We start from the raw sequence: 21,207 nt of genomic DNA, 5'->3' as shown, positions 1-21,207 counted from the left end.
TCTGTTTTAGGCCATTTAAGTACTGAGAATGCAATATGTTGGCACTTGGAAAGCAAGCACAATTCACATTTTATTTTCAGGCAATCCCACAACCAAACAACCAGCCACTGCAGCCAGCCAGCCACAGTTAGTCAGCCAGTCAGCCATAGGCAGGCAGCCAGCCAGCAGCCCAGTCAGTCAGTCAGACAGCAGCCCGCCAGTCAGCAGCCCGTCAGTCAGTCAGTCATCAGCCAGCCAGCCAGCCAGTCAGCCATATATAGTATACCTGTAATATATATTCCTATAGGCTACAACGCTACATAATGCATCAGTGTTCAACCCTTTTCATGTCAGAAATATTTGTCCACAATTCCATCCTTTATGTTGGTTTATGGGACAACAGGCAAACGTTGATCAAAATATTAATTCTTCTACATTCACTAATTGTGTAAACTTGATTTAAATTACGTAGCCTAATGTAGATGTTTAACAATGTAACTCTTGAGAGCGTAAAATGTGCCGCTGCAATGTGTACAAAAGAACACACACACACACACACACACACACACACACACACACACACACACACACACACACACACACACACACATGCACGCGCACACACACACACACACACACACACACACACACACACACACAGCAGAGAGTGGTGATCAAAGGATTAACTTTACCATACCTGTGCCGTATCTCTTTTTTTGAGAGTCATTCATCCAAGGTAGGCCTACATATACGTGCTTTCATATTCAATGTTTTAATGTGATAACATTTTGGAGGGGACGTAGAATACGCACATCGACAGGCTGGGTGCTGGGCTAAAGAAACTTCAGCAGATATTGGATGGAGGGTTAAACAGTCATGTTTCATTTAATTTAAATATTTTATCAATATTAATCTCATGCTTTTATATTCACTGAACTGAAATCAGACTTATTCAAGAAAGTTTTGCATAATAACATAATCGACTCCTTATCCAGCAGGAGGAGTTATAGCTCTATGCAGTGCAGTAGGCTGCAGTTTGTGTATTTTGTGGAAATAAACCATATTTATGCATAGACCATCTTCTGCGTGTTTATATTAACAATTAACACATTCCTGTTTGAGATTAATTACAGCTCTGTAATGTTGAAGTGAAGAAATACCACGTTTTGGTGTTGCAAGCCTGTTTCTGTAATATATTTATTTGGGTCACTCAGTCACTGAACTTGGTGAAGGACTGGCTGGCTTTGTCAACGAGCGAGATGCTCAATCTCTCTCTCTCTCTCTCTCTCTCTCTCTGAGCTGCGTGACCCACGACAATATAGGATCTCTCATCGTATTTAATGTTTTATGTTGGTTTAGAAAATGTTGTGTCCTGGCTCACTGGCTGCAGGGCTGCAGTTCGGGCAATCCGTTTTTGATAAAAACGGAGTTATAAAAACATAAAAAATAAATACATGCTTGGTTGTTGCCCCCCTCCCCGTTCTGCCTATAAGGGCCGGCTGATGATCATCTGTATCATCTGACGTTTATAACAAACCAAACCATTTGAAAATCGGTGGAAAGTTACTTAAAATGCACCATAGACACAATGTTATGAGTGAGTGAGTGAGCAGACTGTAGCAAGATGAGATCTGCACAAAATAATATACTAAATGAGTGACGGTACGATGAAAAACAATATTTAATACAGTATATATTTTTATTCCATGGACACCCAGTTGGATATGCAGTAGGATTTGGCTATAGATCTATCTATCTATCTATCTATCTATCTATTAGGGGTGTAACGATATAGTAACTGCATCGAAAAATATTGATGTTTTGCTTTGGCAATGTAAACGTATGTTTTCTCATGCAGCTCATATCGTGACTACGAGCTGTGCGGCCTCTTTCCTTTCTTAGTCAGGGCTGTAGAGCACAACCTTCTGGGTTAAACATATGAACAAGCTCACAACAAGTATAGCATATAGTGATACATTCTGAGCTTGTTTGACTTGTTTGAGCTATTTTCGGCTTTTGGCATAACATAAATGAATAATAATGAATATATTGTGACAATTCCATTACATGTAATTTATATTTTGGGCCATAGCATTGTCTCAAATTCTGTTTTAGGCCATTTAAGTAGGCCTACTGAGAATGCAATATGTTGGCACTTGGAAAGCAAGCACAATTCACATTTTATTTTCAGGCAATCCCACAACAAACAAACCAACCAACCAACCAACCAGCCACTGCAGCCAGCCAGCCACAGTTAGTCAGCCAGTCAGCCATAGGCAGGCAGCCAGCCAGCAGCCCAGTCAGTCAGACAGACAGCAGCCCGCCAGTCAGCAGCCCGTCAGTCAGTCAGTCAGTCAGTCATCAGCCAGCCAGCCAGCCAGCCAGCCAGCCAGCCAGTCAGCCATATATAGTATACCTGTAATATATATTCCTAACGCTACATAATGCATCAGTGTTCAACCTTTTTCATGTCAGAAACATTTGTCCACAATTCCATCCTTTATGTTGGTTTATGGGACAACAGGCAAACGTTGATCAAAATATTAATTCTTCTACATTCACTAATTGTGTAAACTTGATTTAAATTACGTATAGCCTAATGTAGATGTTTAACAATGTAACTCTTGAGAGCGTAAAATGTGCCGCTGCAATGTGCCCAAAAGAACACACACACACACACACACACACACACACACACACACACACACACATGCACGCACACGCACGCACACACACACATACTCACACACATGCACACACACACACACACACACACACACACACACACACACACACACACACACACACACACACACACACACACACACACACAGAGCAGAGAGTGGTGATCAAAGGATTAACTTTACCATACCTGTGCCGTATCTCTTTTTTTTGAGAGTCATTCATCCAAGGTAGGCCTACATAATTATACGTGCTTTCATATTCAATGTTTTAATGTGATAACATTTACGAGGGGACGTAGAATAGGCCTACGCACATCGACAGGCTGGGTGCTGGGCTAAAGAGACTTCAGCAGATATTGGATGGAGGGTTAAACAGTCATGTTTCATTTAATTTAAATATTTTATCAATATTAATCTATAATAATCTCATGCTTTTATATTCACTGAAATGAAATCAGACTTCTTCAAGAAAGTTTTGCATAATAACATAATCGACTCCTTATCCAGCAGGAGGAGCTATAGCTCTATGCAGTAGGCTGCAGTTTGTGTATTTTGTGGAAATAAACCATATTTATGCATAGGCCATCTTCTGGGTGTTTATATTAACATTTAACACATTCCTGTTTGAGATTAATTACAGCTCTGTAATGTTGAAGTGAAGAAATACCACGTTTTGGTGTTGCAAGCCTGTTTCTGTAATATATTTATTTGGGTCACTCAGTCACTGAACTTGGTGAAGGACTGGCTGGCTTTGTCAACGAGCGAGATGCTCTCTCTCTCTCTGAGCTGCGTGACCCACGACAATATAGGATCTCATCGTATTTAATGTTTATGTTGTTTTAGAAAATGTTGTGTCCTGGCTCACTGGCTGCAGGGCTGCAGTTCGGGCAATCCGTTTGTGATAAAAACTGAGTTATAAAAAGATAAAAAATAAATACATGCTTGGTTGTTGTCCCCCTCCCCGTTCTGCCTATAAGGGCCGGCTGATGATCATCTGTATCATCTGACGTTTATAACAAACCAAACCATTTGAAAATCGGTTGAAAGTTACTTAAAATGCATAGACACAATGTTATGAGTGAGTGAGTGAGCAGACTGTAGCAAGATGAGATCTGCACAAAATAATATCTAAATGAGTGACGGTACGATGAAAAACAATATTTAATACAGTATATATTTTTATTCCATGGACACCCACATGGATATGCATTATTTGGCTATAGATCTATGCATCAAAAAATATTGATGCAGTTCAAAATGAAAACAGCAACGTTGACTATGTATAGTATCGTATTGTTTTGCAATGGAAATAATCTGTATCGAATCGTTTTGCTATGTAATTAATCAATTGTATCTATACTACATTTTTGTGTGTGGTATTTAGCATTGTCATACGAATACGAATACAAATACAATTGTCAATGTATTTTAAATAGTTACTGTATCGATTTCAATTCATTGAATCATATCGGATCTCCAAAATGAACAAATATCGTCCATGTATCGTATCGTCAACCATGTATCGTGATACGAATCGTATCGCTGTTTTCACTTAGTAAGAGACCACACCTTCGCTCAAGATTAACAGTTTATTGAAACAGAATGAGATGAATGCGGAGGGGAGTGAGGAACCCAAGGTAGGGCGAGACTCAGGGTGGGGGCATAGTCTCTAGAGCTGACGGTCATCTTTGCTCTACTCGGAATGAGTGGTTGGTCGTCTCTGCTCCGTCACTGCCCCCCATGGATTCCTACTAGAGAATCGAGGCGGAAGGAGGAGGTTGGGGTGGAGGAGGATGGCGATTTTGAAGAATAGTGAAAATAGCCGATCTACAAGTGCAGTACTCACAACCCGTGTTTGGTCTGTCGTGGAGCAGAACAAACAACTTTGAGAGATCCCAGGTGTATTTATACTGAGGTGATTGCACCGGGGATTGGCCGGGTGATAATGAAAGGCAGGTGAGTTTGATAAGGAGGGAGGAGTGGTTAAGGTCAAGCGGAAGGAGGTCTCTTCTCCCGAAACTGCATGTGTTGTATAAATGCAACTACCCCTGATTGTCGGGCCGTGCCTCTGAATACATTCAAAGCTCTCTTGAGTACAAATGTCAAATAGTTATACAGCATCTAAAGTTCTGAACCATGATGCAATCATGATTTTGTGTAGGAGAAAATCACACCATCTGAACGTGTAGAACAATGGTTTTCAAACAGTGGTCCGGGGACCACCAGTGGTCCTTGAGGGGGTTCCAGGTGTCCCCCAGCTAAATGACGGAGAGTTGGTAACCAAATGGACCCTTACGCGTCTTTAACTCTTGAGAGCATATACATTAAATCAAATGGACCCGTACTGGACCCGTAATGTCCCTATGTATACATGTATGTAATCTGACACCACGCATACGCATCAAACATCGCCCTGGACGAAAACTATTACTTGCGCGCTCTGCTTGTGCAAGTAATAATAATACACTACATTTATATAGGAATAATTATATAAGAACAGTTGTCTACATTCCTATATGTATGTTGACTTTGGACTGGAGCAGCCAGCTGATCAGTCTCAAGCTTTGCCACAATATTCTCAAGTTATTTAGTTCAGACAGACAGACAGACAGACAGACAGACAGACAGACAGACAGACAGACAGACAGACAGACAGACAGACAGACAGACAGACAGACAGACAGACAGACAGGCAGACAGACATACAGACAAAGTATATCGCATGCACTCAGTGGCGCGCTATGGGCTTGTAGATCTGCTATTTTAGCTAAAGTAACAACAACTGGTGACATACATGATTAATGATAACTACTTTTGATATATGTGATGTATGCCATGCTTTTGGTTTTTGCTTAAATGTATGCCATGCTTTTGTTTTTGCTTAAATGTAAGTCGCTCTGGATCAAGAGCGTCTGCTAAATGCCTAAATTGTAAATTGTCCAGTAGGCATATTGTGTAACAGGACTCCTAGTACAGTTATGAGTTTGACCATGTAGTTTGTGACATGTCTTGATTTCAATTAAAAGTTAAAGCACTATTTTCTGATAGTAATCATTGCTATAGTGTGTTTGTTCAGTAACGGCAGTCTCCCAGCTGTCTCTCCAAGTCTTTAATAAACAACATACATTTTCAGGTAGGTTCAACCAATCAGGAGAGAGTAGGATCAGCTTAATTTTTATAGTGTTCCAATTCCAAGTTTGTCTGCATATTTCTTTGTGTCATCACGTCTTATTCCACTTATGTAATCTATATCCTGACTGAGTTGAGTTCTCTGTCCTGATTTGGATAGAATTGATATCCTGACCTGAAAATGCATTTTCTGTTTCATAAAGAAAGAGCTGGAGAGACATGGATACTACTACTACTGAATAAACACTGTCGCATTGATTACTGTCAGAATATAGCTATTTAACACGTATTTAACCAAATAAAATAACAAATCAATGAGTAGAAGAATGAAAGAACAGGCTGCTGAGATACCATGCTGCTTGTGTATCTGAATCAACACCTACTAGTGTGGTAATAATAATAATAATAATGTGCTATCTGTTGGCGGGTGGCGAGACCCTCAGAGCGGCACATACAGGCGCAGGCATTTGGGCTTTAGGGGGTGTCGCGGATGGTACACATCGCATCAACGGATGGTACTGTGGCGCTCGCGCTCCCTGGCGCCTAAGTGGCTGTGAGCTAAATGTAGGCTATTTGATGTATGTATTATGTATTGATGATGTATTATGATGTATGTATTTGATGTGATGTTTTTATACGATGACAAGCAGTATATTTTTATATGGATTTCCAAGCTTTGATTTATGTGATGACTTGTAACTTTGTGGAAATTTAATAAAATACTTATGGTAAAGCTTGTACTCTCTCTGAATGAATGAAATTTCGTGCCAATAAAGAACATGTTAATTAATGTAGTAGGCTATAGTTAATCCGGTTCCTGGTTTCAGCTGGCCGGTTTCTGTCAGGTTTTATCATTATCTTCCGTTGCAATATTCAGAATACAGTGTTTCCCTGTATAGTTAGGTAAAGTTAGCTTAAGTTGTGGCAAATTAATATGCAGATATACCTTTATAATGGGGAAATGTGGGTGTCATAGCAGCAACAGCAGTCATAAAGGAGGATCAATGCAAAATCAAAACAAAACACATTATGATAAAAAGGGGCTTTAAATTATACATTTACAATACATATTAATAATGTATAAAGAGGCTAGTATATTTAGCCCCTCACAATGATACAGGGACAATAGAGCACACGAGCGGAAAACATAATACAGAAAACAAAGACTCTTTGTGGCAGGATCAGCCAGTCATATACTAGGAGTCCCACGCTTCATTTGCATTGGCTCTGTATAAATAGTGGTACGAGAGCGTCTTCTTACACATTCTTCACTGCAACTGAACTATTCTACTGAATACAAGCACGATGCCTGAAGTAGCAAAGCCAGCGCCCAAGAAGGGCTCCAAGAAGGGCGCCGTCACCAAGACCGCCACGAAGGGCGGCAAGAAGCGCAGAAAGGGCAGGAAGGAAAGCTACGCCATCTACATATACAAGGTCTTGAAGCAGGTCCACCCCGATACCGGTGTCTCTTCCAAGGCCATGGGCATCATGAACTCCTTCGTCAACGACATCTTCGAGCGCATCGCCGGTGAAGCCTCCAAACTGGCTAACTACAACAAGCGCCGCACCATCTCATCCAGGGAGATTCAGACCGCCGTCCGCCTGCTGCTCCCCGGTGAGCTGGCCAAGCACGCAGTGTCTGAAGGCACCAAAGCTGTGACCAAGTACACCAGCTCCAAGTAAACTATTCTGTCTGCTCTAAACACAACGGTCCTTTTAAGGACCACCCATATTTTCCAAGAAGAGTTTAACCAAATATGTATATAATGAACATGGCCATTACAATGCATGTCGGCTAAACCACAACCAGTTAATGTCTAAATCCATAGTGCTCAGACATGTGTAGATAAATATTGTGGTTACACGCTGAAAGAAAATTACTAGATATCATGCAAGAATTACACGAACAGCATAAGGCGCATGTACATTAGACATTATGTAAATAGAGCGGGGAAATAATGCATTAACTACAACGAAGCAGTGGGTCCATTGCAACTGAAGAAATTCAGCAATAACCGTGCTCAGACATCTTATGTATTGTGGTTACATGCCGAAATAATTACTAGATATGCAAGCATTACAAGAACAGCATTGAGCATAAATGTACATAGACATTTAGGACCTAGTGTATTAGAGCGGGAAAATAATGCATTAACTATAAGGAAGCAGTGTGGGTTCATTTCACTTTTTCCCCCATTCCAACTGAAAAAATTAAGCAATAACCGCCTGTGCCGTTATGATTGCAGACATGTGGACAGACTGGATAAATAGAAAATTAAGCTATAACAGTACGCATTTAGAATTTTGGAAATCACCCTTATGCAGAAACAGTGGGTGGCTCTTAAAAGAGCCTTTGTGGGAGTTTGTTAAGTAGATTTATTTCTTTGCGGCTTTCTCGGTCTTCTTGGGCAGCAGAACAGCCTGGATGTTGGGCAGCACACCGCCCTGGGCGATGGTCACTCCACCCAGCAGTTTGTTGAGCTCCTCGTCGTTGCGGACGGCCAGCTGGAGGTGACGGGGGATGATACGACTCTTCTTGTTGTCACGGGCAGCGTTTCCAGCCAACTCCAGGATCTCAGCGGTCAGATACTCGAGGACAGCCGCCAGATAGACCGGGGCCCCGGCACCGACTCTCTGGGCATAGTTGCCTTTACGCAGCAGCCTGTGAACACGACCTACGGGGAACTGGAGCCCGGCACGGGATGAGCGGGTCTTGGCCTTCTGCCTGACCTTCCCTCCAGTTTTTCTTTTTTTTTTTTTAAAGTATTTTATTAAATTTCCACAAAGTTCATACATACATACATATATTGAAACTTGAAAATCCATACAAAAATATATGCTGCTTGTCAATGTATAAAATCATCACATCAAATTACATACATCATAATACATAAAACATCATCAATACATCTATATATACAAGTGAAAAGGTGTACCCATACTCATTCTTCATGCTCTATCTCCGACCGAACCACACTTTCACCACACATCTCTATATGCAAAATAAATTCGCCACGCTCCCCGAACTGACATAGGCTATTTTTTAGCCGTTCAAGTGTCTCATTTACTCTTTAAATATTACTTTTATGAAACACGCTGTTATTGCTCAACGTCAACAGCCTACGTCACAATCGTCATGTTGGCGTCTACCAAAATCGTCATGTTGGCGTCTACTACGCCAACTACGTTCACTTAACGGGGCCAGTCTTTCACAGTGACACACATGTTACATGAACCACGCGCCCGGGATGGTTTCTACCCCTCAATGTCGTATTTGCTGCGCCCTTGGCTGTTGCCACAACACGCGAGAAACAAGGACTTTAACCACGCTACTTGCATACACTGCAACTCGCTTACAATTCGCAAACCTGGCAACACTGCCCTCTCTTACCAGCCCCGCCCCCACACTAGCTTGACTATGTCATCTCGCGCAGCACAGAATCTGCTCTCGCGCAGGACATTGATGAGAGACAGAAGGAACAGGAGAGATTATACGATCGCTATTTCGCTTATTCCATCTAAATCTCTTTATTTACAAAATAAATGACTCGACGATTCCCTTAGTTACATCAACATTGTTCTTTGGCATTCATCGGATTGTGCCCAAATATCACCCTTACACCGATCACTTTGCCTATTTTCGCCACACAGCCAATTTACTTCCGCGAGCGGCCGGCCCATTCCGCCCATGCGAATGCATGGAGAGAAAAAAAAGACGAAAATCCAGCTGTATCGGAGCAGTGCCACACACACACACAGTCAGTCACACACACACACACACACAGAGAGGAGTTGACAAGTGAGAGAACGAGACGGCTGTTGCGTTTCACCATGGCCAGTGCTGTTGTAGACAGCGACGACGATGATACACGGAAATAGTTTACAAAATAAATGACTCGACGATTCCCTTAGTTACATCAACATTGTTCTTTCTCATTAATCGGATTGTGCCGAAATATCACCCTTACACCGATCACTTTGCCTATTTTCGCCACACAGCCAACTGCCCCCCCCCCCCCCCCCCACACACACACACACACACCAACATGCGATTCATTACATAACTATTTATCCGCACGCGCGCACACAACATTATTCACGTGAAGCCTACAGGGAATTACCGACGGAATGTATATATACACACACACACACACACACACACACACACACACGCTTACAATTTAGAGACGCGCGATTACATAACAGCTGTGCGTCATTATAGCCACACACGTCTCTAACTTGCGGACACAGTCGCGCAACTTTTCAGTTGTGTGGTACTTTTATATTGATTTAACTGTAACAGAAAGTTCCCAACTCCCAGCCACGGAGCTGCAACAAAAAGCTGGCCAGTGTTGCCAAATAAGCGATTTGTAAGTAATGTAATTTAATTTATCAGCCATTTTGGGATTATTTTTGTAGATTGAAAAAATATTGGGCCTCCTTTGCTCTTGCCATGACAATGTTTGAGAACCACTGCTCTAAAACAATATTAGACACAGTTTGAGCCACAAACACATTGCTCTCTCTCTCTCTCTCTCTCTCTCTTCTCCTTTTGTATAAATTAAATAGGCCTATTCATGATTCTGCTTATAGAGAAGTAGCCTATGTTAGTTTGTTTTATGGACTTGAGAGCTACTTTCAAAACGACCAGCTCAACATACCCACCAAATAAAACTATCATCCCATTGCTGAAAATAGTGACAAAATGTAATTGAGGGGCCTTTCATATAGGCTACATATAAGACAAATGCACATGGAATGGGAAATAGAGGGGGGGAAATGCAAATCGTAGGCTTTTATTTTTGTTGGTATTTGACTTTGCTACTGATGATTGTAAGCAACAACAAGTATTGCATTGTGTGTTTGAGCTGACAGGCCCTTTTTTATGTCAATCACTCAAGTAATCTCAGGTCATCTAAAGCGGAAGATGCAAAAATCGTTTTTTAAATTAAAATTATATATATTTTTACTGCCATGTCATGTGGTCTACCTGCAAAGCCTTTGTAGATCGTGATCTACCATTTGGGCACCACTTAACGTCAGATCAGGGTTTTTTGTCGGCCAGCGCCAACAATGCTCCCCGAAAGCATAATCGCAGCAAATACCGGGCAGTGTGTATGAGCCTTAACATGTTGACTACACTACACTACACATAATGACTAATAACCCGTTTTCAGCTTAAAGCAATTATATTTCATTGAAGCAACTCCTTAGCATTGTTTTCATACCATGGATGTGATAAGAAAATATCAAACATAAGGGAAATATTAAATAGTATCGGGTGTACCAGTTTGGCCTTTTCTTTTTTTTCAATGGGGCAATACATTGATTAAACAAACGTTTGATTGATTGAGTTGTACAATCTACTATACAAGTGAAAAGTGGTACCCATACTCATTCTTTGTGCTCTATCTCCGACCGAACCACACTTTCACCACACATCTCTATATGCAAAATAAATTCGGCACGCTCCCCGAACTGACATAGCCTATTTTTTCGCCGTTCAAGTGTCTTATTTACTCTGCAAATATTACTTTTATGAAACATTCCTACACGGAACACGGAATCACTGCTGCCCCAACACGGTCACAAACAAGCCCAACCAGCCCACAAACAAGCCCTTTAAACCACGCTACTTACATACACTACAACTCGCTTACAATTCGCAAACCTGGCAACACTGCCTGCCTCTTACGTCACCAGCTCTGTCACACTCACTGCTTGCAGCAGCAGCACTCGCTGGGAGCTGGGTCTGCAGGCGACCGTGTGTGTGCGTGCGTGCATGTGTGTGTGTGTGTGTGTGTGTGTGTGTGTGTGTGTGTGAATGAATAAGGCGCTTATATCGCTTTTGCTCAGTGGATGGGACATTTACATTAAAAGCTATCGGATGGACGCGTGGATAACGGCATGGTTGTGTGCACTCGGAGGGAAAGGTTCCATATAGCTTCCATGCTAGCTGCTTCAGACACAGGGGAGGGGAGGGAGATTGCCCGCCTCACGGGACTCCTGTGCGAAATAGCGCTTATGCAACAATTACCCACAAAACAACACCTCAACTCAATGTCATTGTGAATAAGAATTTCGAGCGAAAATATAATTTTTGGAAGGACACTTTCACCCAGTATGAAGCAAAATGTGGAAGCCGTGTGTGTCACGTGACCTATGTAATCCTGTAACGCCGTGCATTATGTGCTTGCGTGCGCATTTCCCAAATCTCAGTCATTTATCCACACATCGCTCTGTGTGTGTGTGTGTGTGTGTGTGTGTGTGTATCACTACATTAGTTGCCTGTTCAAAACTAAACTACACTTTATGAAATCATTGTTGCAGCCTACACACATATATTCTGGCCCATTCAGAACACATTTCCCAAATCTCTGATTTATCCACACATCGCTCTCTGTGTGTGTGTGTGTGTGTGTGTGTGTGTGTGTGTGTGTGTGTGTCGCGTCGCCCTCCAGCTGCAATTGCGAGTGTGCGCTGTGTGCAAGGCACACTACTGAGTTTAAAAACACAGCTGAAACATGAAGTGGACTCTGTCAACTCCTGAAAATTCCTTCTTCCCATATTGCGCTGCAACGACACTGGGATGAGCCCGGCGAAGCCGGGCGAAATTCTAGTACATCAAAAACATTTAGTTCACAGCCACCTAGGCGCCAGGGAGCGCGAGCGCTACAGTACCATCCGTTGATGCGATGTGTACTCCCCGCGTCACCCCCTAAAGCCCAAGCGCCTGCGCCTGTATGTGCCGCTCTGAGGGTCTCGCCGCCCGCCAGCAGATAGCACCATGCTTTGGTGCCATGTGTGACTATCCGCTGGCATGCAACAAGACCCCCAGAGCAACACACTCAGTACAAACATTTAATAAATATATAAAATGTCCAAAGAGGGAGTCCTCGCATCAGGATAAGGCAGAAAAGATATATAGATATATACACGTTACAAATATTATATTGTCTGGACTGTTCCAGACAGGCTACAGTGCCAAGGTGGACCAGTTTAGGTGCGTGTGCAATCTCTTCAGATCCATTGTTTTTTTCCTTTTAAGTTCCGTTTTAATATGTTTAAACACAGTGTTTGCATCAATTACTAGGTGGTCTATTGACATTTTGCACCGAGTTATCCAGATCCTAAAAATTGTCACACAAATACAAACCCAAAATATATCATAATCTTCTTTTCTGCAGTTAAAGATACCGTACAAAATGTCTCTGTGGCACGGCACCTTCACTCCTAAATCGTACATCTTGCTCCAGATTGCTTTTGATCTCTTGCAGTCTACGAGTAAGTGCCATATTGTCTCTAGTTCTGCACAGTCTGGCATGGGGCATTCCGTTGTGGTTACAAAGCAGCTCCATTTAACCACTGCTCTAGTCGGAAGTCTACCATGTGCAGTTAACCACATAACGTCCTGCATCTTCCCAGTGACGAGGCCACTGTTAAAATTATTTACTAGGTTTTTACTTTCTTCAAAGGAGCAGTGTTTAAAAAGTACCATACCTCCATATATCTTATTACTTATTAGATTATATATTATTTTATTTGATTGGGTTCCCCAGTTAATGTTTAAATTGCTATGTTTTGTGGTAAAGTCCCCATATGCCAGTTTATAGTATGGCAGTGACAGTCTGCCCCTGCCCCTCTGTTTTCTCCATGTTTTGTGGTCTCCTACCCAAGCTGCTCCACACAGAATGCCCCTAGCCACATTTTTACAGAATGCAATCATTATTTTGCTGCCGACGTCCATTGCGCCAAGGCCTCCCTCTTTGACACTTTTAAACATAAAAATCCTTTTGGCAACCTCCCGGTTGTTTCCCCAAATCAAACGTACACACATCCTATTAATTCTTGTTATGCATTTCTCAGGTGGCGGAAAAATGGTGGCCAGGAACAATAACGTCCTTCCATTTACTTTTACCGCCACCTGAGATTTTGCATACAACATTTTAACCATTTTTATAAATACCTGTGGAAACCCATATTTATCTAAAACACCCCATAAATATTCTCTATTTACAAAATCAAAAGCTCTCTTTTGGTCAAAGCCAACAATAAAAAAGCCAGGCTCATGACGTGAGTTTATCATCTCTCTGATCCTATTTAAATTGTCCCACATCATACGTCCTTTAATGGCGCATGTCTGTTCTTTTTCAATTATTTCGTTTAATACTGTATTTAGTCTTATCATTATGATTTTGGCGAGTATCTTATATTCTATATTAGTTAGTGTGATCTGTCTCCAATTATTTATATCTTTTTCATCCCCTTTTTTAAAAATCATCGAGATGGTACCCTGATAAAACCCGTCATGCATTGACTTCTTAAAACACCCGTCATTAAATGCAGAGGCCAAAATATCAGCAAGTTCGTTAGCAAAGACCTGATAAAATTCGGAGGGTAGGCCATCCGGGCCGGGAGACTTCCCTCGGTTTAACAAAGAAATTGCATTTTTTACTTCCTCGCTTGTGAAATCACCCAGGAGTGTGTCAAAGTGCACTCCATCTATTTTTTTCACCTCTGATAAAAAGGCCTCTGCATCCAACAAAGTACCATCACCACAATACATTTCCTTAAAATGTTCCACAATCAATTCCATTATTCCATTATCATCATTTACAATTTGACCATGTTTATTGGTCAGTGCATTTATACAGTTAAACTCCTGTCTCTCTTTATATTTCTCAATAACTTTTCGTATGTTTGCTGGTTCGTCCATATCGAAGCCTGCTTGTACTTTAGCTGCATTAAAATAATCATTATTAAAAATCTTCAAAGTGCTAGTAATGTCGTCTAATTTATTTTCATCATGTTCTGATAGTGGGCTACTTTTACATTTGAGTTCAACATATAGTTGCATTAGTTTAGTATACTCTTTTTTTCGTTCTATATTTAAATCTTTACATTTTAAAATGAGTTGCCTTTTTACGCATCTCTTCATCTCTTCCCATAATTCGACATTTGATTCAGTAAGAACTCTTAAATCCTTCACTCTACTTATCTCATTTTTAACACTCTGTATTAACTCTAGATTTTTTAAGCAATTGATGTTTAGTTTCCAGTTGTTTACTCTTGGTCTGGCGTGAAAGCTAATAGTAGCTCTCACTGCCAGGTGGTCGGAATTAACCCAAGCCTCAGTTTTATACGTGTTCACATTAATGTCTTTTGACACATAAATTCTGTCTATACGCGTCTTGACCCTTGAGTCAAAACGTGTATAGCCAGTTGCATCTGGGTGCAGCACCCTAAAAGTATCTCTCATTTCTAGACTTTCGCAGGTTTCCTTCAACACTTTACTCGCTCTATCATATAGGCCTGTGTTACTACCGGTTGTTGATATTCTATCTTTAAGATCTGTTATAGTGTTAAAATCACCGGCCAGAATTATACACTGCCCTCCACACAGAACTTCTCTCAACTTATTAAAAAGACATATCTTTTCGCATCGCTGCGGGGTTGTATATACATTAATAAGCCGCATTTTCTGTTTCCGTACTATACAGTCTAGGACCAGAAGTTGGCCTGGTATTATTTCTCGTTTCCTTTGAATAGTTACATTTTTTGTGTTAAACAAAATACCGACTCCATCGACGTGGTCAGCACCAATTGAAAATTCCGACCACCCGTGGGACCAGTACTCTCTAACAGTATTTACATCAGCCAGTGTTTTTAGCCGCAATTCTTGTGCAAAAATAATATCAGCTCTAATATTTTTAATTATATTAAGTTTCTCCTGTCTAGTACTTTCTTGCTGTATTCCCCTTACATTGATTGTGGCAATATTAAACATCATGATGGCGAGTAGTGGGCCTACATATTCCATCATCAGGTTTTAAAGGGCTTTTTCGATCCCTGGCTTTTGGATTTTTTCCCATTCTTAATATGTGATTCAGGAGACTGTCTGTCTCTCTTGCCTTGTAAGGGAGGGAAGTTCTCTGTGGACACCAATAAGGTGGATACAGGACCCCGCTCCTCGGACTGTGGTCCGCACAAAATGTCAATCGCATCTTCGAGAGCTGTTTGACCTTCGTTAGTCTCTAAATCCCGCAAAATGTCACTTATTCTGTCCTCTGTGTCTGCATAATTCGGTACTTGATAGCTGGGAAGACTGACCTGCGTACCACTCTCCATGTCCTGATCTGATGGCTGCGCGTCGGCAGGGGGAAGCTGCGCTGGAGCTGATGTTGTTGGCACAGCAGCCGCTGCGTCCGTCTGCGGTGTCGATGCTTCCTCCGCTGGGGCTGCGCTCGGTGGCTTTTTCCTCGGCGTTGCTGAGGGCTTGCTCGCTGGCTTTTTCTGCCCGCTGGTGGTGGCCTTCGTGCGCTGTTGCTGCCTTTCAGGTGCCGGTTCTTTGTCCGCTGGTCTCTTCCTCTCCTCCTCGGGTGCTGCTGGAACTGAGATCTGCTGGCTGCTGTCCGCGGGCGGAGTCTCCTCTTCTTGTCTCCGCCTCCCCTCGGGTGGTGCTGGAGCTGCCGTCGGTTGGCTGTCAGGTGACGTCAGCTGGCTGTCAGCTGACGGGATGTCCTGTGTCTGCTGGCTGACGTGGCTGTCTGTTGGCGTCTCTCCTGCTGCTGCTGCTTCGGGCTCCGGGGTTGTATCCGCAGCTTGCTGCTGCCGCCGCTTTGCTCTGTTGCTGTACGACTGTGGGCAGGTGAAGAAAGTGTGCCCCACTTCATTGCACAGGCTACAGACTCCGGCACTAGTACACTCCTTCCCCTTTGTGGCCAGTCATACCGCATTTCCAGCACTTCACAATGTCACATTCCTTCACCTGGTGAAATCTGGACTGGCAGATATAGCATCTCTGTATCTGGCCTGCATAGGTGATTTTCCCATTGTATGGCCCCAGGGAAATTGAGTTAGGGAGGTCTACTGGTCGCCCGTCACTGCCTGGTTTATGCAGCTTGACCCTGTAGCGTCGGACCCCATACCACAAGCCAAACTCGTCCAGGAGTTTTTCCACTGGACGCAAGAGTGTGCAGTACCTGCTCAGGTACTGCTCGATGTCGTAATCTGCTACCCTTGCCGTCCAGAACTTGATCATGACAATGAGTGTGTCGACAGGTACAGAGGAATGAAGTTCAAAGTCCTTCCACTCGCACTCTACAGATCTGTCTGCAAAAAGGGTGCTGAATTTCCGCAGGGAACCTTCACGGTGGAAAGAGAGTTCAAACTCTCTCCTGTTTGGTAGGGCTATAAAGGAGTATATTTCACTCACTTCCATCCACCTCGTTCTGAGCAGATACTGTCCGACCACGCTTCTGCTCGGAGGCTCTCCATGTCCAATAAAGCGAATCCGAGCCCAGTGCCGCCCTGTCCGGTCTCCGGGCTCGGACCGGGGGTCCTCCCCCGCAGGGGGCATTTCCCCTATATTCGTGCTTTCTGTTCACAGTTTTTTTTTTTTTTTTTTTTTAGATATCTCAGATATCTCAGATATGAGAGGAATTAGTTTAAAGGTACCACCGTACCGCAGACACCACCGGTGCCTGCGGCTTTATAGTTCAGATGAGTATATTATCCTCCAGTTTTTCCTCGGCCACTCATTTTGTAGTAGGTTAGGTTTATTACTAGAATAATAAGCACTCGAAGTAATATGCTGGGGTAGAGGCGTGCGAGACGTTTTATATATTCAGCTTAGTAAAGTATAGTGTGGGGTTGTGCGCCCCACCAATCATAGAGACGGATGAGAGCGCGGGCTGAGTGTGTATGAGTTTCCCACCAATCACTGCTAGTGGAGTGATCGGTTCCTCCCAGTGTAAACTCTGACTCCTCCCAAATAGGGAGGTTCCTGACCACACATCTTCAACAACACTGAAAGTGTGTGTGCTGCACTGCTGCCTCTCAGAGCTAGTGAGATAAAATGCAGCAGCTTGCTCCCTTTTTGCAACAAGTTACATGTCAGTACAACTGCTTTACAGAGAGAGAAATGTTAAGAACCATACAAACAGACCACATGTAAATAAGATTAAGAAACCCCAGCTGACATAATACATTTAGTGTCACAGCATGGATTTCAGTGCCTGCATATAATATTCAAGTGCAAGACACGTTTTAGCTCTAGTCCACAATCATCACTTCTGTGCCAAAAGCACATAGGCCTACATGTAAGATTGACCACATTAATATTTTGCATTAGTATTTTACACACATACATCCTTGTGTTTAGTGACAAAAGGAAAGGTGTCCATGGAGATGCAAACTAGAACAAATGCCCTTCGTGTGTGTGTGCGTGCGCGTACAGTTTCACTGCAATCCAACACTGCTGAAGCTGTTGAGGAGTTGTGGTGATTTTCCGACCTACTGGTGCAGCTATAAACTAAAGGGCAGATGTTTATTGTTTATTTGTACATTTCCAGGCAAAGGTTTTCCCTTGGCCTCTAGGGAGTGTGCATACAAAGTTTTACACAGAGCCATGCAGTTAGAGGTGAAAACACTAATCGGCCAGTTATAGCGCCACCATGAGGCTGAGTTGAAAATGTTCCAGTGGCATTTCTTCCTTGGCCTAGTGGGAATGTGCATGCACAATTTCATTGAAATCACAAGATCATGATTTGTGGCATTTTGTTTGAAACAGAGCACTCCTGTGAACTTTGGAAGCCAATCAGGATGGTGTCCTAAAAATCTCAAATCTGAAAGACATGTTTCATTGAATGGCTCTAGAGACTGTGCACACATTTTCATACTGTTTGGACATCTGTAGGTGTACTGTCCAAAAAAAGAGTTTTGCACAAAGCGGCCTGGTGGTGGCGCTATAAGAGGCCAATGTGAAAACCTTGGGGCAGAGGTTCAGCTGTGGCATTCAGGGAGTGTGTGTGCAGACTGCAGAGTATGGCTGCGATCAAGCCAACGGTGCCGGAGATTAGCTGTCCACAGAGTTTGGCTGCCAGAATTATGTTTTTGTTATTTCTTATTTTCTACCTTCCACTTTGCATTATTTGATGTTTTGGTAAAGAGTATTTTATTTGTTGCGCCATTATCTACGTCATTTCCGGTCTCATGACCATATATGGGTTCAATTCAGCATGGCTGACAAGCATTGTACACTTCCTCCTGTGCAGCATGCAGACAGGAGGGTTGTGAAGGCAGTTCAGGTTATTTTGGTTTCTGTGTGTTGTTTGTCAATATTTATGTTTATGTTTTGTTTTGAGTCTAATTGATCGATTGTGTTTCTTTCCAGTCTTGATTGTTTTTGTTCATATGGGTTCCTTCCTTCATTCCCTTGATCCCTATGTGCAGCCAGTGAGGTGAATATTGTTTGTACTATATTTTAGTTATGTTTATGTGCTTCATGCTTTGTTGTTCTATTTATCAGTTTTTATGTTGGCTTGTTGATTGACGTGAGAGAAATAAAGCCACCAGTACCAGAGAAACAAGTGACTCGTTTTTAAGACATCAATGGGAGTGACACACACACACACACACACACACACACACACACACACACACACACACACACACACACACTCACACTCACACTCACACTCACACTCACACTCACACTCAATTCAATTCAATTCAAAGGGCTTTATTGGCATGAGAAAACATACGTTTGCATTGCCAAAGCAGAAAGAACAATACAACGATACAGCAATACAATCAGAACAAAAATGATGTACTTTGAAGGTCAGAATCTTCAATAGATCAACTTCTGTGTACCAAGATCACTTGATGCAGGTATAGTGCAGGAATATACACAATGATTAGTCTTTAGGGTGGTTGTGTTCCATTTGATATCCTTCTCCTATCACAGCAACTCACAAATCTTGCTGCTGTGTTTGCACATTGTTGTACTTCGCCCAGCAGATATGGGAGTTTTTTGTCATTGGTCATGTTTTCAAAATCTCCGTGTGTGGTTGTAATCTGTGGGAAGTATGTGTCTCTGATGTCTTGGTACAATGGACAGATGGTTAGGAAGTGTATCTCGGTTTCCACTTTGTTTAGTGTGCACTCACACTCACACTCACACACACACACACACACACACACACACACACACACACACACACACACACCCACCCACACAAACACTTGGACGAACTGAGTGCAAAACATACTCTCCCCATGCCTTCTGCCTGGTGGAGACAATATGTAAAGTAGGTTCTGGTTCTTCGAAGATCAATGGGACTGGAATAATAATACATTTTATCCACTCTCTCCTCATTTTTAACCTTTTGAGTGCTCTTGTAGAAATGTTTATTTATTTGCCCCGTGTCATAGAGCAATGCATGTATATTATTTGTTTCAGTTCAGTGTTTCCTGCAGGAATTAATTAATTCATTAATTTGATTCATTAATTAATAAGATTAATAAAGTAAGATTCATTTGTATTATTGCTCTTGTAATGCTATTGGGGACACTGGGGAGGCACTGGGGAGGCACTGGGGAGACACTGGGAAGACACTGGGGAGGCACTGGGGAGACACTGGGGAGACACTGGGGATACACTGGGGAGGCACTCGGGGGCAAACTGGGGAGGCACTGGGGAGACACTGGGGAGGCACTGGGGAGACACTGGGGAGACACTAGGGAGGCACTGGGGAGACACTAGGGAGGCACTGGAGAGACACTGGGGAGACACTGGGGAGGCACTCAGGGGAAAACTGGGGAGGCACTGGGGAGACACTGGGGAGGCACTCAGGGGCAAACTGGGGAGGCACTCAGGGGGACACTGTGGGGAGGCACTGGGGAGGCACTGAGGGGACACTGGGGAGGCACTGGGAAGACACTGGGGAGGCACTGAGGGGACACTGGGGAGGCACTGGGAAGACACTGGGGAGGCACTGGGGAGGCACTGCAGGCACTGGGGAGGCACTCAGGGAGGCACTCAGGGGGACACTGGGGGGCACTGCATGGGCAGACACTGGGGTGGCACTTGGGGAGGCACAGGGGAGGTACTGGACATTTCATATCACACACAAACCATGATTCACTAGCCCCCTCAAAAAAAAAAGCTTGGCATGGCACGATTTATTTCAAGCATGGACCCTGAGTTTGCTGGAAACTGGGGCCTATTTCACGAAACTTGGATTAGAGATTAAGCCGGGTTTTAACACATATCCTGGCTTAACCGGTTTCATGAAAGCTGGTTGATCTTGCCAGATTAACTTAACCAGTTAACCTGGATATGTTGAGGCTTGATTCGGTTTCATGAAAGGGATGCTACATAAATTACCATGGGAATTTATGCTTTGGATTTAGCCTGCTCCGGACCAGGCTAACAGCCAGGTTTAACCTAATCCTGATGTCTTTACTGTTCATTAAGCAGTCAAACTGATCACAAACCAATTATGTTTTCCAGATTTATTCAATTATTATGGGTTTATGTTGCCTTATTTGTATCGGTCTGCATTAAAGGACTAATTTAAGCACTATATAAAATCAAATAACCAAAATATATAGGCTGCACAACATCATGACA

General features: G+C 42.8%; 2 protein-coding genes across 2 annotated transcripts in view; both read left to right on the top strand.

Annotated features, from left to right (window-relative positions):
* Positions 1-21,207, top strand: part of LOC308335367 (E3 ubiquitin-protein ligase rfwd3.S-like) — a gene marked incomplete at both ends in the record, with an annotated part of 324,422 nt that overhangs the window by 16,521 nt on the left and 286,694 nt on the right. The gene's annotated exons all lie outside the window — the stretch shown is intronic.
* On the top strand, positions 7,098-7,475 carry LOC308335118 (histone H2B 1/2-like; the record flags this gene model as incomplete). Its single annotated transcript, XM_080792116.1, has 1 exon — positions 7,098-7,475. The coding sequence occupies one exon, from the start codon at positions 7,098-7,100 to the stop codon at positions 7,473-7,475; it is 378 nt and encodes a 125-aa protein (XP_080648242.1).

This window comes from Protomyctophum bolini (genome assembly GCF_963924005.1).
Source record: "Protomyctophum bolini genome assembly, chromosome: 20".
In the NCBI taxonomy this organism is placed as follows: domain Eukaryota; kingdom Metazoa; phylum Chordata; class Actinopteri; order Myctophiformes; family Myctophidae; genus Protomyctophum; species Protomyctophum bolini.
Note: the sequence above shows the minus strand (reverse complement) of the source record. Positions and strands in the feature narration are given on the sequence as shown.